This window comes from Pristiophorus japonicus, chromosome 4 (assembly GCF_044704955.1).
Source record: "Pristiophorus japonicus isolate sPriJap1 chromosome 4, sPriJap1.hap1, whole genome shotgun sequence".
NCBI classification, from domain to species: Eukaryota; Metazoa; Chordata; class Chondrichthyes; family Pristiophoridae; genus Pristiophorus; species Pristiophorus japonicus.
The window spans coordinates 3,841,458-3,868,957 of record NC_091980.1 but is presented as its reverse complement, the minus strand read 5'-3'; the positions used below and the strand labels follow the sequence as shown (position 1 = coordinate 3,868,957).

At 54.3% G+C, this 27,500-nt stretch overlaps 1 protein-coding gene across 1 annotated transcript in view; it reads right to left on the bottom strand.

Annotated features, from left to right (window-relative positions):
* Window positions 1–27,500, bottom strand: part of flt4 (fms related receptor tyrosine kinase 4) — a 355,428-nt gene that overhangs the window by 87,552 nt on the left and 240,376 nt on the right. The window contains exons 8-11 of the mRNA XM_070877096.1: window positions 26,644–26,819; window positions 24,391–24,556; window positions 9,033–9,174; window positions 3,200–3,308 (exon numbers count right to left, since the gene is read on the bottom strand). Of these exons, the coding sequence (XP_070733197.1) occupies window positions 3,200–3,308; window positions 9,033–9,174; window positions 24,391–24,556; window positions 26,644–26,819 (593 nt within the window). The remainder of the gene's footprint in view (window positions 1–3,199; window positions 3,309–9,032; window positions 9,175–24,390; window positions 24,557–26,643; window positions 26,820–27,500) is intronic.

Below are 27,500 nucleotides of genomic sequence, written 5' to 3'. Positions count from 1 at the left end.
AGTCCCGTGCAATAAGTTTTTAAGTCGGTTCCCGGGCTCCCAGGCCACCTGTAATTTCTGCAGTCTGGAGGAGTCCGTGTTCCATGTTTTTATGGAGTGTGAGAGGTTGCAGCCCCCTGTTCCAATACTTAAAGGGGCTGCTCCTCAATTTCTGTTTGCACTTCAGTCCCACACTCCTGATCTTTGGGCACCCTGTGCGGAGGGGAGCGGGCAGGTCGGAGGGCCTCCTCGTAGGACTGCTCCTGGGCACGGCCAAGGGAGCCATCAGCCGGTCCAGGCAGCAGGCGGTCGAGGGGGTCGTTCAGCCTGACTGCCTGCCTCTCTTCCGCGCGTACATCCGAGCCAGGGTGTTCCTGGAGATGGAGCACGCGGTGTCCACTGGTACGCTCGTGGCCTTCCGCGAGAGGTGGGCGCCGGAGAGACTGGAGTGCATCATCACCCCCGGCAACCAAATTTTAATTTGATTTTATATGTTTTAAAGTTTAATTTGTTTTAATTGCTGGGTTTTAGTGTCCCCCTCCTCTTTTATAGGGGGCACTTGTAAAATTTATGATTTTAAAGCCCCTAAAAAAAACCACAAAAAAAAAGGGGGCAGTTGAAAAGTGTTTGGAGTGTCCCCCAGATCGGGGGCACTTGATGTAACTGTTATTTTCGTTTTCCACCAAAAAGAGTTGTTGAGCTTTTGAAACCCAATTTTAATTTGAATTAAGTTGATGGCCAAAATGTAATTTGTTTATTTTTTGGTTTTACTGCCCCCTCTAATAAGGGGGCATTTGATTGATGCTCTCAACTAAAATAGTTATAGGGCTGTTGAGTCTGCCCTAAAAAAGGGGCACTTGATTTAAAGGTTTTCACAAAATAGTTGTAGAGCTGTTGACAGTCCCGTGCAATAAGTTTTTAAGTCGGTTCCCGGACTCCCAAGCCGCCTGTAATTCCTGCGGACTGGAGGAGTCCGTGTTCCATGTTTATGTGAGAGGTTGCAGCCCCTATTCCAATATTTGAAGGGGCTGCTCCCCAAATTCTGGCTGCACTTCAGTCCCACACTCCTGATCTTTGGGCACCCTGTGCGGAGGGGAGCGGGCAGGTCCTTGGTGCTGGTGCCAGTGAAAGCTGGCTTGCAGCGCTGTCCCAGGGCGCTACGGGAAGGAATGATTGTCAAAGGGAAGTTAAATTAATATTTCTCTGATCTATTTTTAGCGATTGACCTGTATCTGGGGGGGCAGTACTTTATCGGGAATGTTGACTGTGAATTTTGTCCTGATTTATCTTTGTAGGGCAGTCTCTCTCGGGACGCTCTGAGACCGGCTCGTTAGCTGTGGATTTTTAGTTGCTCACCGGCCGAGTGCCGTGAGAGAGGTGTGCAAAGCCTCCCTTAGTGCTCCGCCCCATTCTCAGGGCCCAGCAACCAAATTATTTTGCTGCCGTCGCAAACCATTTTCCAGTGCAAAATTTACCGTCCTGCCTCCGTTTGCGCCAGAAGACGTCTCCAAACTAATTTCCACCCCGTGATATAACACCCCCTAGTGGATTATTGTGGTACAGTAAACTACTGACGTAATTAATAAAGGGTCATGTGGCAAGGTCACATGATGACAGGCTCTGTTGCAGCCATTTTGTCTCGTGTGTTTGTTAGTGATGTCGGAAGAATATATCGTACTCCCCAATGAGTTTATCCAGTCTGAAGATTGGTGCTCTGTTCCCTGGGAGAGCGGCAGGAAGCAGTGGGAGGAATTTGTGGGAAAGGTTAACAGTCTGACGGGCCGCGAGGTGTATGCTCCTTCCATGGCCGTGACCGTCTCTCTCTCCCAGCCCACGGGAGGGGGAGCGGTACGACCTATATTGGGGGCGATGGTGGTCGCCCACACCCACCGGACGGGTGTATCCTGCCGGATGTCAGTCCGGAATTCTGAGCCGGAGCCCCGGTGTCCACTCAACCGGCCGCCCGGTGCGGGTTTGTGAACCCGGCACATCCTGACTCTGAGCCGGGAGTGCTGGCACTGAGCCGAGGCCCCGGACCAGGTCAGCAGTGTGCCAGACTCGATCGTAAATGATCGTATTCGACTTGGGGAGGCATCACTCCCACGCCCAATCTGGTCTCAACCAATGGCCACACACTCCCTGTAAATTCCCTGCTGTGGAAGCCGGAACATTGAATACATTTAAGACAGAAATGGACAGCTTCTTAAACGATAAGGGAATAAGGGGTTATGGGAAGCGGGCGGGGAAGTGGAGCTGAGTCCATGATCAGATCAGCCATGATCGTATTAAATGGTGGAGCAGGCTCGAGGGGCCGTATGGCCGACTCCTGCTCCTATTTCTTATGTTCTTATGTAAAACACAGTTTTGGCCTCCACATCTAAGGACACACTTGCCTTAGAGACGGTGCAACAAAGGTTCACTCGATTGACCCCTGCGTTTAGAGAGTTGTCCTATGAGGAGAGATTGAGGAGACTGGGCCTATACTCTCTGGAGTTTAGAAGAATGAGAGATGATCTCATTGAAACAAATTCAATTCTTACAGGGATTGACAGGGTAGATGCAGGGAGGATGTTTCCCCCCGGGCTGGGGAGTCTAGAACCAGGGGTCACACAGTCTCAGGATAAGGGGTCGGCCATTTAGGGCTGAGATGAGGAGGAATTTCTTCACTCAGAGGGTGGTGAGTCTTTGGAATTCTCTGCCCCAGAGGGCTGTGGAGGCTCAGTCGTTGTGTATATTCAAGGCCGAGATCGATAGATTTTTGGATTCTGGGGGAATCGAGGGACATGGGGATCGGGCGGGAAAGTGGAGTTGAGGTCGAAGATCAGCCGTGATCTTATTGAATGGCGGAGCAGGCTCGAGGGGCCGAATAAGAACATAAGATCTTAAGAAATAGGAGCAGGAGTCGGCCATTTGGCCCCTCGAGCCTGCTCCGCCATTCAATGAGATCGTGGCTGATCTGAATGGCCTCCTCCTGCTGCTGATTCTTAACTCCTTCTACTCTACCCAGCGGTTTATAGGTAACTGCCAGGGCTGATTACTCCTTGCTCTAGCTGTGGCCGAGAGGTTCCGAGACCCAGTGTAAGACCCCCCCCACGGGCTGGGGTCCACGAGCTCAAAGATGGACAGTCTGGTTTTACGGCACAGGTCCACGCCACACGGAGCCGCGTTCCTTGACCCTAGTGACCGGTGTCACTAACGACAGCGCCGTTCCGTTACTCACTGGTCACGTAGAAGTAGATGACGCGATCGTCGTGGCCGACCTTGTTGAAGGCAGAACACTTGTACATCACGGAGATATTTGCCGCGAGGATCACCAGCTTGCTGACCATCTGCCGGGGAAGGAACAATAAGAGTTCAAATGGTGCGTTTCCCGACTGGGCGATTGCCTAGGACCCAACCTGGGCACGGTTGTGTCTGTGCATCAAATGGGAACACAGGGACAGGAGGAGGCCATTCAGCCCCTCGAGCCTGTTACACAGGAACAGGAGGAGGCCATTCAGCCCCTCGAGTCTGTTACATAGGGACAGGAGGAGGCCATTCAGCCCCTCGAGCCTGTTACACAGGAATAGGAGGAGGCCATTCAGCCCCTCGAGCCTGTTACACAGGAACAGGAGGAGGCCATTCAGCCCCTCGAGTCTGTTACATAGGGACAGGAGGAGGCCATTCAGCCCCTCGAGCCTGTTACACAGGAATAGGAGGAGGCCATTCAGCCCCTCGAGCCTGTTACACAGGAACAGGAGGAGGCCATTCAGTCCCTCGAGTCTGTTACACAGGAGGAGGCCATTCAGCCCCTTGAGCCTGTTACACAGGAACATGAGGAGGCCCACTCAGCCCCTCGAGACTGTTACACAGGAACAGGAGGAGGCCATTCAGCCCCTTGAGCCTGTTACACAGGAGCAGGCCATTCAGCCCCTCAAGCCTGTTACATTAGGAACAGGAGGAGGCCATTCAGCCCCTTGAGCCAGTTACATAGGAACAGGAGGAGGCCATTCAGTCCCTCGAACCTGTTACACAGGAGGAGGCCATTCAGCCCCTTGAGCCTGTTACACAGGAGGAGGCCATTCAGCCCCTCGAGCCTGTTACACAGGAGGAGGCCATTCAGCCCCTCGAGCCTGTTACACAGGAGGAGGCCATTTAGCCCCTCGAGCCTGTTACACAGGAACAGGAGGAGGCCATTCAGCCCCTCGTGCCTGTTACACAGGAACAGGAGGAGGCCATTCAGCCCCTCGAGCCTGTTACACAGGAACAGGAGGAGGCCATTCAGCCCCTTGAGCCTGTTACACAGGAGCAGGCCATTCAGCCCCTCAAGCCTGTTACATTAGGAACAGGAGGAGGCCATTCAGCCCCTTGAGCCAGTTACATAGGAACAGGAGGAGGCCATTCAGTCCCTCGAACCTGTTACACAGGAGGAGGCCATTCAGCCCCTTGAGCCTGTTACACAGGAGGAGGCCATTCAGCCCCTTGAGCCTGTTACACAGGAGGAGGCCATTCAGCCCCTCGAGCCTGTTACACAGGAGGAGGCCATTTAGCCCCTCGAGCCTGTTACACAGGAACAGGAGGAGGCCATTCAGCCCCTCGTGCCTGTTACACAGGAACAGGAGGAGGCCATTCAGCCCCTCGAGCCTGTTACACAGGAACAGGAGGAGGCCATTCAGCCCCTCGAGCCTGTTACACAGGAACAGGAGGAGGCCATTCAGCCCCTCGAGCATGTTACACAGGAACAGGAGGCCATTCAGCCTCTCGAGCCTGTTACACAGGAACAGGAGGAGGCCATTCAGCCCCTCGAGCCTGTTACACAGGAGGAGGCCATTCAGCCCCTCGAGCCTGTTACACAGGAGGGGGCCATTCAGCCCCTCGAGCCTGTTACACAGGAGGAGGCCATTCAGCCCCTCGAGCCTGTTACACAGGAGGGGGCCATTCAGCCCCTCGAGCCTGTTACACAGGAACAGGAGGAGGCCATTCAGCCCCTCAAGTCTGTTACACAGGAACAGGAGGAGGCCATTCAGCCCCTTGAGTCTGTTACACAGGAACAGGAGGAGGCCATTCAGCCCCTTGAGTCTGTTACACAGGAACAGGAGGAGGCCATTCAGCCCCTCCAACCTGTCCCACCATTCAGTGAGATCTTGGCTGATCGGCAACCGAACTGCACACACCCGCCTTTGCCCCGTATCCCTTTAATACCTTGGATTAATAGAAATCTATCAATCTCCGGTTTAAAATGAACAATTGATCTCGCACAGGGGAGTGCAAGTTTTTCAGCCTGAGGGCCACTGTGGATATTATGGAAATGGCCATCGATGCTCACGACACAAACAGTTCCTGTTCAAACAGGGACAACACAATTTTGTTTTAAAATCAAAACTCTCTTAAAATAAACAATACCTTGTTAGTGAATTGCATCAGTGTGTTGTTTGTTGATTTGGCCACACAACTGTATTGCTCCTGTGAGAGCACAAAAGAACCTGAAGCACTGGGCGTTCTTGTTCAACTCCAAAGCCAAGTCTTCATCGATCACTTCTAATGGTTCTTTGCGACACACCAACGTTCTGACATTTATTCCGGGTATTCGGGGCACAGCATTGGCCAGACATTCTCTCAAAAGCTTCCCTTCAGCAAAAGGCTTATTTTGTTTCGTGATTTTAAGCGGCAGAACATCATCATCATCATCATCGTAGGCCGTCCCTCGGAATCGAGGAAGACTTGCTTCCACTCCCAAAATGAGTCCCTTAGGTGACTGAACAGTCCGATACGGGAACCACAGACCCTGTCACAGGTGGGACAGACATTTGTCGAGGGAAGGGGAGGGTGGGACTGGTTTGCCGCACGCTCCTTCCGCTGTCTGCACTTGACCTCTTCACGCTCTCGGTGTTGAGCCTCGAAGAGCTGAGCGCCCTCCCAGATGCACTTTCTCCACTTAGGGCGATCTTTGGCCAGGGACTCCCAGGTGTCGGTGGGGATGTTGCACTTTACCAGGGAGACTTTGAGGGTGTCCTTGTAACGTTTCCTCTGCCCACCTTTGGCTCGTTTACCGTGAAGGAGTTCCGCGTAAAGCATTTGCTTAGGGAGTCTCGTGTCTGGCATGCGACCTCTGCCTCTGCCATGGCTTCCTGAACTGTGGCTTGTCGCACAGAAATGTGCTGAGGTTTTAGGTTAGTGGCGATTCCCTCTTCTTTCCCTCTTTTTTCCTCAGTTGTTCAGTTGCTGCCATAATTAGGATGTTTCGTTGAGAAACGGCAAAATTCAAATTGTCCTCCTTGTACACCGCGATGCTCTCCTGACTAACCAGACGTACAGCCTTCGAGTCCCCCTTTGTGAAACGATATTTTGCATTCCGCTCTTTGTTGAAAAGCCGACACTTACTTTCCACTTTCCTTCCTTTCATTGCGCTCATTTTTGAACGGGAAAAGAAAACCTACTTGCCTGTCACGCATAGACGGAATAATGTCACACATGCAGCGTCTCACGTTTTGGTTTGGCAACGCACGCTGTGTGCCGAGTGAACTGATAGGCTCCAAAAATGTTTAAGTCGACAGATGTAATTTCAAACTGAAATCAACCACTGACATAGACCGGTTTAATGGGTTTTTATATTTTACTATCTTTAGTAAGCAAGTACTTAAATAATTGAGGTGTCTACTGTATATGGTCCACGTCTCTGAGCCATACAGTAGACCATATACAGTGGACACCTCAAGTCGCTGGAGAAATACCACCAACAATGTCTCCGCAAGATCCTGCAAATCCCCTGGGAGGACAGACGCACCAACGTTAGTGTCCTCGATCAGGCCAACATCCCCGGCATTGAAGCACTGACCACACTTGATCAGCTCTGCTGTGCAGGCCACATTGTTCACATGCCTGACACGAGACTCCCAAAGCAAGCGCTCTACTCGGAACTCCAACACGGCAAGCGAGGCCCAGGTGGGCAGAGGAAACGTTTCAAGGACACCCTCAAAGCTTCCCTGATAAAGTGCAACATCCCCACCGACAGCTGGGAGTCCCTGGCCAAAGACCGCCCTAAGTGGAGGAAGAGCATCCGGGAGGGCGCTGAGCACCTCGAGTCTCGTCGCCGAGAGCATGCAGAAACCAAGCGCAGGCAGCGGAAGGAGCGTGCGGCAAACCAGTCCCACCCTCCCCTTCCCTCAACCACTGTCTGTCCCACCTGTGACAGAGACTGTGGCTCCCGTATTGGACTGTTCAGTCACCTGAGAACTCACTTTTAGAGTGGAAGCAAGTCTTCCTCGATTTCGAGGGCGTGCCTATGATGACTTAAATAATTGTATAATGCAATGCAGCTCGAGGACCGGATGTAGCCCGTGGGTTGGAGTATTCACCCGCCTGACCCGGCATCAATTGCCGTTTGTGGAAGAGAGTTCTGTAATTGTACCACCCTATCTGTGCAGAAGTGTTTCCTCATTTCACTCCTGAAAGGTCTGGCTCTAATTTTTAGACAGTGCCCCTAGTCCCAGACTCCCCAACTAGGGGCAATAGTTTCTCTCTATCTACCCTATCTGTTGCCCTTAATATCCTGAAAACTTCGATCAGATCACCCCGTATCCTTCTAAGTTCACAGTGCAAGATGTGCAGGTTGGTGGCTGAGGTACTGACTGCCCTCAATATATCACACAACCCCCTCTGCCCTCTGCCCTGGGAGAGTGGTGTGAACCAGTGGGAGGAAATCGCGGGCGGATTAACACTCCTTCCATGGCCGTGACCGTCTCCCAGCCCATGGGGGGAATTCCCTCCCTAAACCTCTCGACCTCTCTCTCTCTCCTCCTTCAAGATGCTCCTTAAAACCTACTGTAATGTGTGCACCGGAGAGTATGCTCACAGGTTGGTAGCGCTGTTGGAGTCCTCCCACTATTTATTGGCGACTTGGCCTGGAGGGTGTTGCACAGAGCAGTCGCGTGCAATCGATTTTTAAGTCAGTTCACAGACTCCCAGGTCGCCCGTAATCTCTGTGGTCTGGAGGAGTCCGTGTTCCACGTGTATGTTGCAGTGTGCGAGGTTGCAGCCCCTTCTTCCATTATTTGGAGGGGCTGCTCCTCAAATTCTGGTTGCACTTCAGTCCCGCGCTCCTGAACTTTGGGCACCCTGTGCGGAGGGGAGCGGGCAGGTCCGAGGGCCTCCTCGTAGGACTGCTCCTGGGCCTGGCCAAGGGGGCCATCAGCCGGTCCAGGCAGCGGGCAGTCGAGGGGGTCGTTCAGCCCGACTGCCTGCTTCTCTTCCGCGCGTACATCCGAGCCAGGGTGTCCCTGGAGATGGAGCAAGCGGTGTCCACCGGTATGCTCGCGGCCTTCCCCGATAGGTGGGTGCCCAAGGGACTGGAGTGCACCATCACCCCCGGCAACCAAATTTTAATTTGATCCATTAACGCCAAAAGTTTAGTTGGTTTATTTTGTCGGTTTTAGTACCCCCCCTTTAATCAGGGGGCACTTGATCTACAGATCAACTTTAAAATAGTTGTAGAGCTGTTGAGTTGTGAGTGGCTTAGCCAGTCACGTGATGTTCACAAGACTCAATAAAACCCCAGCCAGTTGGGTTCGGGGGATCCACGATGAGGCAGGTGGTTGTGAGCCTGGTGGATGAACTGTGTAGTGTGATTGTTAAACTTTTTGCTAATAAACCAACTGGTTCTTATAAAAACATAGAGACATAGAAAATAGGTGCAGGAGTAGGCCATTCGGCCCTTCAAGCCTGCACCACCATTCAATAAGATCATGGCTGATTATTCCAGCTCAGTACCCCATTCCTGCTTTCTCTCCATACCCCTTGATCCCTTTAGCCATAAGGGCCACATCTAACTCCCTTTCTTAATAGCAATGTGTCGCTATGAATTCTTAAACAAGAATGAAGCAAATACATTATTCCTACCTCTTTGACCAAGCTGCTGGTCACCTGCCCTAATATCTCCTTCTATGGCTCGGTGTCAAAGTTTGCTCGATAATCGCTCCTGTAAAGCGCCTTGGGAAGTTTTGCTACAACTGTATAAACACACGTTGTTGATGGTGATAGAGTTAGAAAGATTAGTGGGTGACTGAACGGTGAGTTACCTTGTTTCTTCCCTCCAGAATCTCGGTGCTTGTTTCAATGCTTTCGATCCTGTTGATGGAGGTCCCGGCCGAGATGTCCCTCCAGTCTTGGCACTCGGGGGTCCGGTCCCGAGGTCGGCGAACCATGGTTGCACGACGGCCCCTAAGGTCGTGAGGGAAACAAACACAAAGGTTAAAGGATGAACAGGCTGGGGCTGTTTACTCGAGGAAAGAGAAGACCGAAGGCTGCGCTGATAGAGGCTGAGATTATGAAAGGGTTTGACATGGGAGACGTAGAGAGTATGTGAGAAAGAGAGACCAGAACTAGGGAACATCAAGATAAGACAGTCAGTAATAAACCCAATGGGGAATTCAGGAGAAACCTCTTTCCCCAGAGAGTGGTGAGAATGTGGAACTCGCTGCCACAGGGAGGGGTTGAGGCGAATAGTATCGATGTATTTAAGGTGCAATGTACGCACATGTGAGCAAGCTCACGGGTTTCTAGAGCTGTTGTCGCGGCTGCTCCACGATTCCTGGTTGCACTTCAGTCCCACACTCCTGATCTTTGGGCACCCTGTGCAGAGGGGAGCGGGCAGGTCGGAGGGCCTCCTCGTAGGACTGCTCCTGGTCCTGGCCAAGGGGGCCATCAGCCGGTCCAGGCAGCGGGCGGTCGAGGGGGTCGTTCAGCCTGACTGCCTGCCTCTCTTCCGTGGTTACTTCCGAGCCAGGGTGTCCCTGGAGATGGAGCAAGCGGTGTCCACCGGTACGCTCGCGGCCTTCCGCGAGAGGTGGGCGCCGGAGGGACTGGAGTGCATTATTGCAACAAGGAACAGGATTTTAATTGATTTGACAATGTTCCCTTTAATGTTTCATTGTTAATTTGGGGGTTTTGGTGCCCTTACGAAAGGGGCACTTGATTTAAAGTTATATTAAAAATAGTTGTAGAGGTGTTGAGTTGTGAGTGGCTTAGCCAGTCACATAGAAACATAGAAAATAGGTGCAGGAGCAGGCCATTCAGCCCTTCTAGCCTGCACCGCCATTCAATGAGTTCATGGCTGAACATGAAACTTCAGTACCCCCTTCCTGCTTTCTCGCCATAACCCTTGATCCCCCGAGTAGTAAGGACTTCATCTAACTCCCTTTTGAATATATTTAGTGAATTGGCCTCAACTACTTTCTGTGGTAGAGAATTCCACAGGTTCACCACTCTCTGGGTGAAGAAGTTTCTCCTCATCTCGGTCCTAAATGGCTTACCCCTTATCCTCAGACTGTGACCCCTGGTTCTGGACTTCCCCAACATTGGGAACATTCTTTCTGCATCTAACCTGTCTAAACCCGTCAGAATTTTAAACGTTTCTATGAGGTCCCCTCTCATTCTTCTGAACTCCAGTGAATACAATCCCAATTGATCCAATCTTTCTTGATAGGTCAGTCCCGCCATCCCGGGAATCAGTCTGGTGAACCTTCGCTGCACTCCCTCAATAGCAAGAATGTCCTTCCTCAAGTTAGGAGACCAAAACTGTACACAATACTCCAGGTGTGGCCTCACCAAGGCCCTGTACAACTGTAGCAACACCTCCCTGCCCCTGTATTCAAATCCCCTCGCTATGAAGGCCAACATGCCATTTGCTTTCTTAACCGCCTGCTGTACCTGCATGCCAACCTTCAATGACTGATGTACCATGACACCCAGGTCTCGTTGCACCTTCCCTTTTCCTAATCTGTCACCATTCAGATAATAGTCTGTCTCTCTGTTTTTACCACCAAAGTGGATAACCTCACATTTATCCACATTATACTTCATCTGCCATGCATTTGCCCACTCACCTAACCTATCCAAGTCACTCTGCAGCCTAATAGCATCCTCCTCGCAGCTCACACTGCCACCCAACTTAGTATCATCCGCAAATTTGGAGATACTGCATTTAATCCCCTCGTCTAAATCATTAATGTACAATGTAAACAGCTGGGGCCCCAGCACAGAACCTTGCGGCACTCCACTAGTCACTGCCTGCCATTCTGAAAAGTACCCGTTTACTCCTACTCTTTGCTTCCTGTCTGACAACCAGTTCTCAATCCACGTCAGCACACTACCTCCAATCCCATGTGCTTTAACTTTGCACATTAATCTCTTGTGTGGGACCTTGTCGAAAGCCTTCTGAAAGTCCAAATATACCACATCAACTGGTTCTCCTTTGTCCACTTTACTGGAAACATCCTCAAAAAATTCCAGAAGATTTGTCAAGCATGATTTCCCTTTCACAAATCCATGCTGACTTGGACCTATCATGTCACCATTTTCCAGATGCACTGCTATGACATCCTTAATAATTGATTCCATCATTTTACCCACTACTGAGGTCAGGCTGACCGGTCTATAATTCCCTGTTTTCTCTCTCCCTCCTTTTTTAAAAAGTGGGGTTACATTGGCTACCCTCCACTCCATAGGAACTGATCCAGAGTCAATGGAATGTTGGAAAATGACTGTCAATGCATCCGCTATTTCCAAGGCCACCTCCTTAAGTACTCTAGGATGCAGTCCATCAGGCCCTGGGGATTTATCGGCCTTCAATCCCATCAATTTCCCCAACACAATTTCCCGACTAATAAAGATTTCCCTCAGTTCCTCTTCCTTACTAGACCCTCTGACCCCTTTTATATCCGGATGTTCACAAGACTCAATAAAACCCCGGCCAGTTGGGTTCAGGGGATCCATGATGGGGCAGGTGGTTGTGAGCCCGGTGGATGAACTGGTAATGTGTAGTGTGATTGTTAAACCTTTGCTAATAAACCAACTAGTTCTTAATAGCAATGTGTTGCTGTGAATTCTTAAGCAAAGAACCCATGAAGCAAATACATTACAAAGGGGAAGCTAGATAAAGACATGAGGGAGAAAGGATATACTTGCATTGGAGGCTGTTCAGAGAAGGTTCACTAGGTTGATTCCAGAGATGAGGGAGTTGACTTCTGAAGATAGGTTGAGGAGGTTGGGCCTATACTCATTGGAGTTCAGAAGAATGAGAGGTGATCTTATCGAAACTTATAAGATAATGAGGGGGCTCAACAAGGTGGATGCAGAGAGGATATTTCCACTCATAGGGGAAAATAAAACTAGGGGACATAGTCTCAGAATAAGGGGTCACCCATTTAAAACTGAGATGAGGAGGAATTTCTTCTCTCAGAGGGTTATAAATCTGTGGAATTCTCTGCCCCAGAGAGCTGTGGAGGTTGGGTCATTGAATATATTTAAGGAGGAGATAGACAGATTTTTGAGCGAGAAGGGAGTTGAGGGTTATGGGGAGCGGGCGGGGAAGTGGAGCTGAGGTAGAAGATCAGATCAGCCATGATCGTATTGAATGGTGGAGCAGGCTCGAGGGGCCGAATGGCCGACTCCTGCTCCTATTTCTTGTGAATAGAAGGATATGCTGATAAGGTGAGATGAAGCAGGGTGGGAGGGGCTCGTGTGGAGCAACATAAAGGTGGCAGGGCAAGTTGATAAGGTGGTTAAAAAAGCAGATGGGTTACTTGGGTTTATAAATAGAGGGATAGAATATAAAAGCAAAGAGATCATGCGCGAACTTTATAACTCACTGGTTGGGCCTAGGCTGGAGTATTGCAGACAATTCTGGGCACCAAACCTCAGGAAAGAGGTAAAGGCCTGGGAGCGGGTGCAGAGAGGGTTTACCAGGATGTACTGAGGATGGGGACTTCAGTTAAGAGGAGGGGGTTATAACAGTTAGGACTGTTCTCCTTGGAACAGAGAAGGTTAAGGGGTGACCTCATAGAGGTTTACAAGATGATGGGAGGTTTTGATCGAGTCGAGGGAGATAAACGATTCCCTCTGGCGGAAGGGTCAATAACCAGAGGTCACAGACTCAAAACCACTGGCAAAAGATCTAGCGGGGGATGAGGAGAAATCTCTTCACTCAGAGAGTTGAGGGGTCTGGAATGCTCACCCTGAAAAGTCAGTGGGAACTGATTCTATCAATAGTTTTAAAAGGGAGGTGGACGGGTACTGGAGGGTTACCGACAACAAGCATTGCGGGGAGGGGGGAGCGAGGGGAGCGAGACTGAGCACGACTGCTCTCTCTCTCACAGACCCAGCACAGGCACGATGGGCCGAATGGTCTCGTGTGCTGTAAATTTCTATGATTGTACTGAGAGGGTTAATCTGTCCTGTCCCATTGAATTGTGATTTGAACAATGTTGAGGGGGCTAATTGTACCGGCCCTTGACTGGTGATTCCTGTCTGTACTGAGGGGCCGAAAGGCCTCGTTCTGTGCTGATAGTTTCTATGCATGCTCTGCGTTGTAAATTCTGTGCACTTCGACGAATTTCCCAAGGAAAGGGAGAGTCGAATCCGCAGATTCCTCCTTCGAGCCCGAGTGCCGGGAACAGCGGGCTGCAGAAGCCTGCCTTGGGTTTGGCGAAATCTTGTTTAGTCTGGTGGGTCGGACACGGCAGGACATGTCTGAGACATAATCAGTGCGGCGAGGAACTGCGCAGTGTCCTGGGTCACACGTGAGAACTGGCTCACAGGCAGCGAGAGAAAAACAGGAAAAAGACCGAGAGTAGGGATTACTGCAGCATCCTCCCAGCTTGACACAAACAGCACTGCCTTGGCAGAGAGGACGCGGGGAAGATTTCATCGCTGTGTCTGTTTCCTGACCACACTGGCGTTTGACAAAGCGTCTCAGTTATTTAAAGGTGCACAGTCGCTTCATCCTCAGGCTGATCCAAATAAATCAAATGACCCCTTCACAAAACAGGCTGACACGCAGCTCAACTCTGACACAGGGTTCACTTGTTTCAACTCTCTTGCCAGCTTTTAAACGTCTAAGATTTGTGGCTTTATTTTTCCCGACTTTGCGTGCAATCCTGGATTTTACCATCGTTCCCTGGCTCGGTGCATCACTTGTTGTGGCTTGCTTCCGTGACTTCAGCTCACACTCCAGGCTGACACAGCCAGTGCACTGTCGGAGGGGCAGTACTGAGGGAGCGCTGCACTGTCGGAGGGGCAGTACTGAGGGAGCGCTGCACTGTCAGAGGGGTAGTACTGAGGGAGTGCTGCACTGTCGGAGGGGCAGTACTGAGGGAGTGCTGCACTGTCGGAGGGGCAGTACTGAGGGAGTGCTGCACTGTCGGAGGGGCAGTACTGAGGGACTTCCAGCAAAGCTTTCCGACCCTAGTAAACGTTGTTTGGCGGAAAAGGGGGAAACCATATTTGTGATCAGACGGAACCAAACAGTTCATAAAACCTGGGTGCAATGTCTAGCAAAGTATTAGTTAAATAGCAACAACGTGTATTTATAGAACACCTTTAATGTAGTGAAACATCCCCAGGCGCTTCACAGGAATATTATGAAATAAAAAATTTGACACTGAGCCGCATGGGGAGAAATTAGGGCAGGTGACCAAAAGCTTGGTCTAAGAGGGAGGTTTTAATTAGCGTCTTAAAGGGGGAGAGAGAGGTAGAGAGGCGCAGAGGTCGGGAGCACGCGGAGGCCAAGTACAAACAGCGGAAGGAGCGTGCGGCAACCCAGGCCCCCCACCCACCCGTCCCTGCAACCCCCGTCTGCCTCACCTGTGACAGTGTCTGTAGGTCTCACATTGGACTCTTCAGTCACCTGAGAACTTATATTAGTGTGGAAGCAAGTCATCCTCGACTCTGGGGACTGCCTAAGAAGAAGATGGGTGAGCGGGACTGGGTGCGAGTTAGGACACGGGGCAGTGAGCACAGGGGGTGATGGGTGAGTGGGACTGGGTGCGAGTTAGGACATGGGGCAGTGAGCACAGGGGGTGATGGGTGAGTGGGACTCGGTGCGAGTTAGGACACGGGGCACAGGGGGTGATGGGTGAGCGGGACTCGGTGCGAGTTAGGACACGGGGCAGTGAGCACAGCGGGTGATGGGTGAGCGGGACTCGGTGTGAGTTAGGACACGGGGCAGTGAGCACAGGGGGTGATGGTGAGCAGGACTCAGTGCGAGTTAGGACACAGGGCAGTGAGCACAGGGGGTGATGGGTGAGCGGGACTCAGTGCGAGTTAGGACACAGGGCAGTGAGCACAGGGGGTGATGGGTGAGCGGGACTCGGTGAGAGTTAGGACACGGGGCAGTGAGCACAGGGGGTGATGGGTGAGCGGGACTTGGTGCGAGTTAGGACACGGGGCAGTGTGCACAGGGGGTGATGGGTGAGCGGGACTCGGTGCGAGTTAGGACACGGGGCACAGGGGGTGATGGGTGAGCGGGACTCGGTGCGAGTTAGGACACGGGGCAGTGAGCACAGCGGGTGATGGGTGAGCGGGACTCGGTGTGAGTTAGGACACGGGACAGTGAGCACAGGAGGTGATGGGTGAGCGGAACTCGGTGTGACTTAGGACACGGGGCAGCGAGCACAAGGAGTGATGGGTGAGTGGGACTCGGTGCGAGTTAGGACACGGGTTCAGTGAGCACAGGGGGTGATGGATGAATGGGACTTGGTGCGAGTTAGGACACGGGGCAGTGAGCACAGTGGGTGATGGGTGAGTGGGACTGGGTGCGAGTTAGGACATGGGGCAGTGAGCACAGGGGGTGATGGGTGAGCGGGACTCGGTGAGAGTTAGGACACGGGGCAGTGAGCACAGGGGGTGATGGGTGAGCGGGACTTGGTGCGAGTTAGGACACGGGGCAGTGTGCACAGGGGGTGATGGGTGAGCGGGACTCGGTGCGACTTAGGACACGGGGCAGCGAGCACAGGGGGTGATGGGTGAGCGGGACTCGGTGCGAGTTAGGACACGGGGCACAGGGGGTGATGGGTGAGCGGGACTCGGTGCGAGTTAGGACACGGGGCAGTGAGCACAGCGGGTGATGGGTGAGCGGGACTCGGTGTGAGTTAGGACACGGGGCAGTGAGCACAGGGGGTGATGGTGAGCAGGACTCAGTGCGAGTTAGGACACAGGGCAGTGAGCACAGGGGGTGATGGGTGAGCGGGACTCGGTGAGAGTTAGGACACGGGGCAGTGAGCACAGGGGGTGATGGGTGAGCGGGACTTGGTGCGAGTTAGGACACGGGGCAGTGTGCACAGGGGGTGATGGGTGAGCGGGACTCGGTGCGACTTAGGACACGGGGCAGCGAGCGCAGGGGGTGATGGGTGAGCGGGACTCGGTGCGAGTTAGGACACGGGGCACAGGGGGTGATGGGTGAGCGGGACTCGGTGCGAGTTAGGACACGGGGCAGTGAGCACAGCGGGTGATGGGTGAGCGGGACTCGGTGTGAGTTAGGACACGGGACAGTGAGCACAGGAGGTGATGGGTGAGCGGAACTCGGTGTGACTTAGGACACGGGGCAGCGAGCACAAGGAGTGATGGGTGAGCGGGACTCGGTGCGAGTTAGGACACGGGTTCAGTGAGCACAGGGGGTGATGGATGAATGGGACTTGGTGCGAGTTAGGACACGGGGCAGTGAGCACAGGGAGTGATGGGTGAGCGGGACTTGGTGCGAGTTAGGACACGGGGCAGTGAGCACAGGGGGTGATGGGTGAGCGGGACTCGGTGAGAGTTAGGACACGGGGCAGTGAGCACAGGGGGTGATGGGTGAGCGGGACTTGGTGCGAGTTAGGACACGGGGCAGTGAGCACAGGGAGTGATGGGTGAGCGGGACTCGGTGTGAATTAGGACACGGGGCAGCGAGCACAAGGAGTGATGGGTGAGCGGGACTCGGTGCGAGTTAGGACATGGGTTCAGTGAGCACAGGGGGTGATGGGTGAGCTGGACTTGGTGCGAGTTAGGACACGGGGCAGTGAGCACAGGGGGTGATGGGTGAGCGGGACTTGGTGCGAGTTAGGACACGGGGCAGTGAGCACAGGGGGTGATGGGTGAGCGGGACTTGGTGCGAGTTAGGACACGGGGCAGTGAGCACAGTGGGTGATGGGTGAGCGGGACTTGGTGCGAGTTAGGACACGGGGCAGTGAGCACAGGGGGTGATGGGTGAGCGGGACTCGATGCGAGTTAGGACACGGGGCACAGGGGTTGATGGGTGAGCGGGACTCGATGCGAGTTAGGACACGGGGCACAGGGGGTGATGGGTGAGCGGGACTCGATGCGAGGTAGCACACGGGGCAGCCGAGTTTTGGATGACCTGTAGTCTACGTTGGGTAGAATGTGGGAGGGCCAGTCAGGAGTGTGTTGGAATAGTCAAGTCGAGAGGTAACAAAGGCATGGATGAGAGTTTCAGCAGCGGATGAGCTGAGGCAGGGGCGGAGACGGGCGATGTTACGGAGGTGGAAATAGATGGTCTTAGTTATGCTGCGGATATGTGGTCGAAAGCTCATTTCAGGGTCAAATATGACACCAAGGTTGCTAACAGTCTGGTTCAGTCTCAGACAGAAGTTGAGGAAAGGGATAGAGTCGGTGGCTAGGGAACAGAGTTTGAAAACAATGGCCTCTGCCTTTCCAATATTTAATTGGAGAACATTTCTGCTCATCCAGAACTGGATGTGGGACAACAGTCTGACAATTTAGAGAGCGAGGAGGGGTCGGGAGAAGTGGGGGTGAGGTAGAGCTGGGTGTCAGCGTACATGTGGAAACTGACACTGTGTTTCCGGATGATGTCGCCGAGGGGCAACATGTAGATGAGAAATAGGAGGGGCCAAGGATAGATCCTGGGGGGACACCAGAGGTAACGATGTGGGGTGGGAAGAGAAGCCGTTGAAGGTGATTCTCTGACTACGATTAGATGGATAAGAATGGAACCAGGCGAGTGCAGTCCCACCCAGCTGGACCATGGTGGAGAGGTGCTGGAGGAGGATGGAATGGTCAGCCGTGTCAAAGGCTGCAGACAGGTCGAGAAAGACTTGAAATTATAACAACTTACATTTATATAGCACCTTTAACGTAGTAAAACTTCCCAAGGCCCTTCACAGGAGCGTTAAACAAAAACTGACACAAAGCTACACATGGTGACATTAGCTTCATTGGCTGTAAAGTGCTTTGGGACGTCCTGAGGTCATGAAGGCGCTATATAAATGCACGTTCTATCTGTTTTCTTTTCCTGCTCTGAATCGGAGCAGGTTCTTCCAGCACCTGTTCCTGAACAAGTTATCGCAATCTGTTTCTCCAAAATCTTTCGTGCAACTTTTCTTAAGCACCTTGGGACGGTTTACTACGTTAAAGGCGCTATATAAATGCACATTGCTGTTGTGAACATAAGAACATAAGAATTAGGAGCAGGAGTGGGCCATTCGGCCCCTCGAGCCTACTCCGCCATTCAATATGTTCTTCGACCTCAACTCCACTTTCCCGCCCAATCCCATATCCCTAGATTCCCCAAGGCTCCAAAAATCTATCGATCTCAGCCTTGAATATATTCACAGCCCTCTGGGGCAGAGAATTCCAAAGATTCACCACCCTCTGAGTGAAGAAATTCCTCCTCATCTCATTATCCTGAGACTGTGAGCCCTGGTTCTAGACTCCCCAGCCCGGGGGAAACAACCTCTCAGCATCTACCCTGTCCAGTCCTCCAAGAATTTTCCATGTTCCCATGAGATCACATCTCATTCTGCAAAACTCCAGAGAATATAAACTCATTCTTCACAATCTCTCCTCATAAGACAGCCCTCTCATTCCTGGAATCGATTTAGTAAATCGTTAGTGCACCGCCTCCAAGGCAAGTATATCCTTCCTTAGATAAGGAGACCAAAACTGTGCTCAGTACTCCAGGTGTGGTCTCACCAGGGCCCGATATAATTGTTGCAAGACTTCCTCACTCTAATACTCCAACCCTCTTGCAATAAAGGACAACATACTCTTTGAGGCCGAAATCGCGCCCCTCCTTAAGTTCCATTACCGCTTCTAAAAGACAGGAATGGGGTGCAGAGGCCTCACTGACCGGGGGCAGACTGATGGGCCTCACTGACCGGGGGCAGACTGATGGGCCTCACTGACCGGGGGCAGACTGATGGGCCTCACTGACCGGGACCAGACTGATGGGCCTCACCGACTGGGACCAGACTGATGGGCCTCACCAACCGGGACCAGACTGATGGGCCTCACTGACCGGGGGCAGACTGATGGGCCTCACTGACCGGGACCAGACTGATGGGCCTCACTGACCAGGGGACAGACTGATAGGCCTCACTGACCGGGACCAGACTGATGGGCCTCACTGACCGGGGGCAGACTGATGGGCCTCACTGACCGGGGGCAGACTGATGGGCCGCACTGACCGGGGGCAGACTGATGGGCCGCACTGACCGGGACCAGACTGATGGGCCTCACTGACCGGGGGCAGACTGATGGGCCGCACTGACCGGGGACAGACTGATGGGCTTCACTGACCGGGGGCAGACTGATGGGCCTCACTGACCGGGGGCAGACTGATGGGCCGCACTGACCGGGGACAGACTGATGGGCCTCACTGACCGGGACCAGACTGATGGGCCTCACTGACCGGGGGCAGACTGATGGGCCTCACTGACCGGGGGCAGATGGATGGACCTCACTGACCGGGGGCAGATGGATGGACCTCACTGACCGGGGGCAGACTGATGGGCCTCACTGACCGGGACCAGACTGATGGGCCTCACTGAACGGGGGCAGACTGATGGGCCGCACTGACCGGGGACAGACTGATGGGCCTCACTGACCGGGACCAGACTGATGGGCCTCACTGACCGGGACCAGACTGATGGGCCTCACTGACCGGGAGCAGACTGATGGGCCTCACTGACCGGGGGCAGACTGATGGGCCTCACTGACCGGGGGCAGACTGATGGGCCTCACTGACCGGGGACAGACTGATGGGCCTCACTGACCGGGGACAGACTGATGGGCCTCACTGACCGGGACCAGACTGATGGGCCGCACTGACCAGGGGACAGACTGATGGGCCTCACTGACCGGGACCAGACTGATGGGCCTCACTGACCGGGGGCAGACTGATGGGCCTCACTGACCGGGGGCAGACTGATGGACCTCACCGACCGGGACCAGACTGATGGGCCGCACTGACCAGGGGACAGACTGATGGGCCTCACTGACCGGGACCAGACTGATGGGCCTCACTGACCGGGGGCAGACTGATGGGCCTCACTGACCGGGGGCAGACTGATGGGCCGCACTGACCGGGGGCAGACTGATGGGCCGCACTGACCGGGACCAGACTGATGGGCCTCACTGACCGGGGGCAGACTGATGGGCCGCACTGACCGGGGACAGACTGATGGGCTTCACTGACCGGGGGCAGACTGATGGGCCTCACTGACCGGGGGCAGACTGATGGGCCGCACTGACCGGGGACAGACTGATGGGCCTCACTGACCGGGGGCAGACTGATGGGCCTCACTGACCGGGGGCAGATGGATGGACCTCACTGACCGGGGGCAGACTGATGGGCCTCACTGACCGGGAGCAGACTGATGGGCCTCACTGAACGGGGGCAGACTGATGGGCCGCACTGACCGGGGACAGACTGATGGGCCTCACTGACCGGGAGCAGACTGATGGGCCTCACTGACCGGGGGCAGACTGATGGGCCTCACTGACCGGGGGCAGACTGATGGGCCTCACTGACCGGGGGCAGACTGATGGGCCTCACTGACCAGGGGCAGACTGATGGGCCTCACTGACCGGGGGCAGACTGATGGGCTTCACTGACCGGGGGCAGACTGATGGACCTCACTGACCGGGGGCAGACTGATGGGCCTCACTGACCAGGGGCAGACTGATGGGCCTCACTGACCGGGGGCAGACTGATGGGCCTCACTGACCGGGGGCAGATGGATGGACCTCACTGACTGGGGGCAGATGGATGGACCTCACTGACCGGTGGCAGACTGATGGGCCTCACTGACCGGGGGCAGACTAATGGGCCTCACTGACCAGGGGCAGATGGATGGGCCTCACTGACCGGGGGAAGACTGATGGGCCTCACTGACCAGGGGCAGATGGATGGACCTCACTGACCGGGAGCAGACTAATGGGCCTCACTGACCGGGGGCAGACTGATGGGCCTCACTGACCAGGAGCAGACTGATGGACCTCACTGACCGGGGGCAGATGGATGGGCCTCACTGACCGGGGGTGGATGGATGGGCCTCACTGACCGGGGACAGACGGATGGACCTCACTGACCGGGGGCAGATGGATGGGCCTCACTGACCGGGGGTGGACAGATGGACCTCACTGACCGGGGGCAGACTGATGGGCCTCACTGACCGGGGGTGGATGGATGGGCCTCACTGACCGGGGACAGACGGATGGACCTCACTGACCGGGGACAGACGGATGGACCTCACTGACCGGGGGCAGATGGATGGGCCTCACTGACCGGGGACAGATGGATGGACCTCACTGACCAGGGGCAGACGGATGGGCCTCACTGACCGGGGGCAGACTGATGGGCCTCACTGACCGGGGGCAGACTGATGGGCCTCACTGACCGGGGGCAGATGGATGGACCTCACTGACTGGGGGCAGATGGATGGGCCTCACTGACCGGTGGCAGACTGATGGGCCTCACTGACCGGGGGCAGACTGATGGGCCTCACTGACCAGGGGCAGATGGATGGACCTCACTGACCGGGAGCAGACTAATGGGCCTCACTGACCAGGGGCAGACTGATGGGCCTCACTGACCAGGAGCAGACTGATGGACCTCACTGACCGGGGGCAGATGAATGGGCCTCACTGACCGGGGGTGGATGGATGGGCCTCACTGACCGGGGACAGACGGATGGACCTCACTGACCGGGGGCAGATGGATGGGCCTCACTGACCGGGGGTGGACAGATGGACCTCACTGACTGGGGGCAGACTGATGGGCCTCACTGACCGGGGGCGGATGGATGGGCCTCACTGACCGGGGACAGACGGATGGACCTCACTGACCGGGGACAGACGGATGGACCTCACTGACCTTTGGCAGATGGATGGGCCTCACTGACCGGGGACAGATGGACGGACCTCACTGACCAGGGGCAGACGGATGGGCCTCACTGACCGGGGACAGATGGATGGGCCTCACTGACCAGGGGCAGATGGATGGGCCTCACTGACCAGGGGCAGACGGATGGGCCTCACTGACCGGGGACAGACGGATGGACCTCACTGACCGGGGGCAGATGGATGGGCCTCACTGACCGGGGGCAGATGGATGGGCCTCACTGACCGGGGGTGGACAGATGGACCTCACTGACCGGGGGCAGATGGATGGACCTCACTGACCGGGGGAAGACTGATGGGCCTCACTGACCGGGGGTGGACAGATGGACCTCACTGACCGGGGGCAGATGGATGGACCTCACTGACCGGGGGCAGATGGATGGGCCTCACTGACCGGGGGCAGATGGATGGGCCTCACTGACCGGGGGCAGATGGATGGACCTCACTGACCGGGGGCAGATGGATGGGCCTCACTGACCGGGGGCAGATGGATGGGCCTCACTGACCGGGGGCAGATGGATGGGCCTCACTGACCGGGGGCAGATGGATGGACCTCACTGACCGGGGGCAGATGGATGGGCCTCACTGACCGGGGGCAGATGGATGGGCCTCACTAACCGGGGGCAGATGGATGGGCCTCACTGACCGATATTGCCCCCGTGCTGGGAGTGGCGGGACAGGGTCTCCGCGCCGCCAGCGTTGCCGCCCCGGTTGGGCACATGCTGCCCCCACACCGCCCGGCAGTGACCCCCTTTCTGACCCCCCGCGGGAAATCACCCAGTAAGAGCGGTGTGTCCGTTGGTGGGTGCGTGCCAGGGACAGGTTACCCCCCGCGGGAAGCTGTGTGTGCCTGGGAGGCCCGACGATAGTGACCACCGGTTCTCTCACTGAAGGGGAAGGATGTTGTGACGCGGCAGTGCGGAGCTGATGCATTGTTGGGGCAGCCGACCCGACGCAGGGCCACTTTCTCCCCTCAGCAATGTAAGGTTACTAATCTTCAGAAAAACTCAGGCCATGAACTCAAAATTGATTGATCCAAGCTTTTTGAATGAAGCTGGACAATTAAGGACATCCTGTGATCAGGAACCAAAACTGATTTCATTCATAACAACAACGGCGTTATTCCGTTCAGCCCTGAACTTGATTGACCAGGGTCGGGAAAACAGCCACTGGAGGCATCGGCCCTGAAATTCTGTTGTGGTCTTCCCGCAGGCATTTTAGAGAAAAAATACGCGCCTACCTTAAGCTGCTGCCCACGTTGGATTTTCCGATGCTGAGGCCTCTCCTGACTTCCAGTCACAGCACATGCACGTCGACGCGTGCGTAGGCCTACAGCTGGAGTCACATGGCTCTGGGCAGCCAATCAGGTAAAGTATCATAGTAACAGGAGTTCCGCAGGGTCCTAAACAACTATTACTGTGATTGTGATAGAGCCCGAAACACCCAAAACACTAATAAAAAATAGAAAATAATTACACTACATTCATTTAAATTAAAGTTATTAACGTCTTAAAAAAATAATTTCCCGATTTTTAAAAAAGTTTTTTTTTAATAAACTTACCGTTGTGGGGAGGGTTTTTAATGATTAAATATGTTTGAATAACTTTATTTTTATATGTTTGTGTGTTTTTTAAAACACTCGGGCCTGTAACAGTAGGCTATGCACCGGCTTTTTCAGGCACAAGATTTTTGAGAACATCTGTAAGCGTAAATATCAGAAATTTCCACTGACACGTGTCCTCGCTCCCGCGATGCGGCCATCGGTCAAGCCAGAAACTTGACAGATCGGAAATGCTGGTTTCCAGTGCATGTGCATTGCGCGGCGAAAACCGGCATTTCCGATGCCTTCCCGGGTCCGCAGGAACTCCGTGGGGACCCAGGGATGCGGGAATTGTTGGCCCATCGAGTCTGTAAAAAGACTGTACAACAAAGGACCCCACGGAATGCAAATTTTTGCATTCAGCATAAGGAAATATCTTTTACATTGTCGACTCTGTGTGCAAATTAGTAGCCATTCAACCTCATCAGCACAACCAGTTAAACAGATCACCACATCGAAAATCGGATCTCGGCCCAGCGGGGAAACTTAATCAAAACCTGGATAAATATGCGAGCAAGAAGATAGCTCAGCAGAAGGAGGACAGGAAGACAGAGTACTCAGCAGAACAGGAACAGAATCTGCAGAGAACAGCCGGAAGAAGAAACAGCAGGTTATGGAATTAAGGACCACGAATCTCTGGTGATTGTATGTCTAAAGTCTAATTTCTCTCAGCTGTCTAGTCCTGTAGTTTTAGTCGTTTTTTGTTGTGTAATAAAACGGACACTGGGTTAAGCCTAAAGTCCTTTCCCCACGATAAGTTCCGAGGTCCAACAATCGGAGTAGAGCGAACAAACAAACAGAGCCCTGCGGACAGGGCCAGAGCTCGCCGGGACGAGCTTTGATCGACGATTCCTGGTACTCACAGGCTGCGGTAGGAGTTAAGGCCACATGGCCCCCAGGGCCGCCAATGCCACTGTATTTTGGCAGGAGCTGGGATCCCGTAGACAGTGCAGGTCAGTGTCTGCCGACTCCCGCGGGGGTAGATGTTGGTCGGGGAAGCCACTTCCTTCTCATGAATCTGAGGTGGGACTGTGCGAGGGAACGAAAGAGGCAGAGTGTCTGAGCCCAGTTCAATAGAGAGACCCCCCCCCAATACCCATATATAACCCACCCGACGCAGAACCCACCATTTCCATCAATAATTGGACGATGACAATCCAATTCTACCCCGATGTCTTCTTCATCATAAAGTGATTGCCTCAAAATAACTTTCGGGAACCAAGTACAAAACATTAATCAATGTGGATCACGGACCCTACCCACCCATTGAATCCCCTCCCACAGCCCATGGATACTCTCCCCTATCATGGACCCTACCCACCCATTGAATCCCCTCCCACAGCCCATGGACACTCTCCCCTATCACGGACCCTACCCACCCATTGAATCCCCTCCCACAGTCCATATACACTCTCCCCTATCACGGACTAGCCACCCATTCAATCTCCTTCACCTAATGTCTGATGAGCAATGTCAGGTTTTGTGAGGAAGTGCATGTTTCAAACATAAGTCTTCGGTGGGTATGTGACACCTGCAGTGTGACAATTAATCCCCAGTGAGAGTCAGTGTGTGTGGGACCCATATCCCAGTGAGAGTCAGTGTGTGTGGGACTGTACCCCAGTGAGAGTCAGTGTGTGTGGGACTGTACCCCAGTGAGAGTCAGTGTGTGTGGGACTGTAACCCAGTGAGAGTCAGTGTGTGTGGGACTGTAACCCAGTGAGAGTCAGTGTGTGTGGGACTGTACCCCAGTGAGAGTCAGTGTGTGTGGGACTGTACCCCAGTGAGAGTCAGTGTGTGTGTGGGACCCGTACCCCAGTGAGAGTCAGTGTGTGTGAGACTTGTACCCCAGTGAGAGTCAGTGTGTGTGGGACTGTAACCCAGTGAGAGTCAGTGTGTGTGGGACCCGTACCCTAGTGAGAGTCAGTGTGTGTGGGACCTGTACCCCAGTGAGAGTCAGTGTGTATGGGACTGTACCCCAGTGACAGTCAGTGTGTGTGGGACCCGTACCCCAGTGAGAGTCAGTGTATGTGGGACCTGTACCCCAGTGAGAGTCAGTGTGTGTGGGACTGTACCCCAGTGAGAGTCAGTGTGTGTGGGACTGTATCCCCAGTGAGAGTCAGTGTGTGGGACCCGTACCCCAGTGAGAGTCAGTGTGTGGGACTGTACCCCAGTGAGAGTCAGTGTGTGTGGGACCTGTACCCAGTGAGAGTCAGTGTGTGTGGGACTGTACCCCAGTGAGAGTCAGTGTGTGTGGGACTGTACCCCAGTGAGAGTCAGTGTGTGTGGACTGTACGTCAGTGTGTGTGGGACTGTACCCCAGTGAGAGTCAGTGTGTGTGGGACCCGTACCCCAGTGAGAGTCAGTGTGTGTGGGACTGTACCCCAGTGAGAGTCAGTGTGTGTGGTACTGTACCCCAGTGAGAGTCAGTGTGTGTGGGACTGTACCCCAGTGAGAGTCAGTGTGTGTGGGACTGTACCCCAGTGAGAGTCAGTGTGTGTGGTACTGTACCCCAGTGAGAGTCAGTGTGTGTGGGACTGTACCCCAGTGAGAGTCAGTGTGTGTGGGACCCGTACCCCAGTGAGAGTCAGTGTGTGTGGTACTGTACCCCAGTGAGAGTCAGTGTGTGTGGGACTGTACCCCAGTGAGAGTCAGTGTGTGTGGGACCTGTACCCCAGTGAGAGTCAGTGTGTGTGGGACTGTACCCCAGTGAGAGTCAGTGTGTGTGGGACTGTACCCCAGTGAGAGTCAGTGTGTGTGGGACTGTACCCCAGTGAGAGTCAGTGTGTGTGGTACTGTACCCAGTGAGAGTCAGTGTGTGTGGGACTGTACCCCAGTGAGAGTCAGTGTGTGTGGGACCCGTACCCCAGTGAGAGTCAGTGTGTGTGGTACTGTACCCCAGTGAGAGTCAGTGTGTGTGGGACTGTACCCCAGTGAGAGAAGATACGAAATGCTGTGGATGAAGACGAGTGATACTGAAAGCGCGTGGCTGGGAAATCCAAATCCAAAGGAATTGGGAATTGTTCCGTTAAATCTGTTTTGAGGAGAGATTCCCGGGCCCGACATCACAACACTTCGCCCTACAGAGAGTCACCCACGGACTGTTCCCGGGATCTTACCGTTCACCACAAGCTGCAGCTGCACACGTTCCTCGAGTTGGGCCTTGGTGTTCCGGAGCACGAGGGTGTAGTGCCCTGCGTCTTGCTCCGACACCTCAGCGATCAGCAGGCCCAGCGCTGACAGCTTCATCTTGTGAAAGGCTGGCACTTTGCTGATAAACCTTCCGTCTTTGAACCTGAAACAAGGCACAGGGTCACCTGGGCATCGAAAACACTGGGGGAGGGAGGGTTGGAGAGGAGAGAGGAGAGAGGGGGGGAGAGAGGGGGGGAGAGAGAGAGGGGGAGAGAGAGGGTGAGAGAGGGGGAGAGAGGGGGAGAGAGGGGGTGAGAGAGGGAGAGAGGGGGAGAGAGGGGAGGAGAAGGGAGAGAGAGAGGGGGGAGAGAGAGGGAGAGAGGGAGGAGGGAAAGAGGGAGAGAGAGGGGGAGAGAGGGGAGAGGGAGAGAGAGGGAGAGAGGGGGAGAGAGGGGGAGGGAGGGAGAGAGGAGGAGAGAGGGGGAGAGAGGGGAGAGGGGAGAGAGGGGAGAGGGAGAGAGAGGGGAGAGAGGAGGAGAGAGAGGAGGGGAGAGGAGGGAGAGAGGGGGAGAGAGGAGGAGAGAGGGGGAGAGGGAGAGAGAGAGGGAGAGAGAGGGGAGAGGGGAGAGAGAGGGGAGAGGGAGAGGGAGAGGGAGAGAGAGGGGAGAGATGAGGAGAGAGAGGAGAGGGGAGAGAGTGGGAGAGAGGGGAGGAGAGCGGGAGAGAGGAGGGAGAGAGAGGGAGAGAGAGGGAAGAGAGAGGGGGAGAGAGGGGAGAAGAGAGGGGAGAGGGGAGAGGGGAGAGAGGGAGAGGAGAGGAGAGAGAGGAGAGGAGGAGAGGGGGG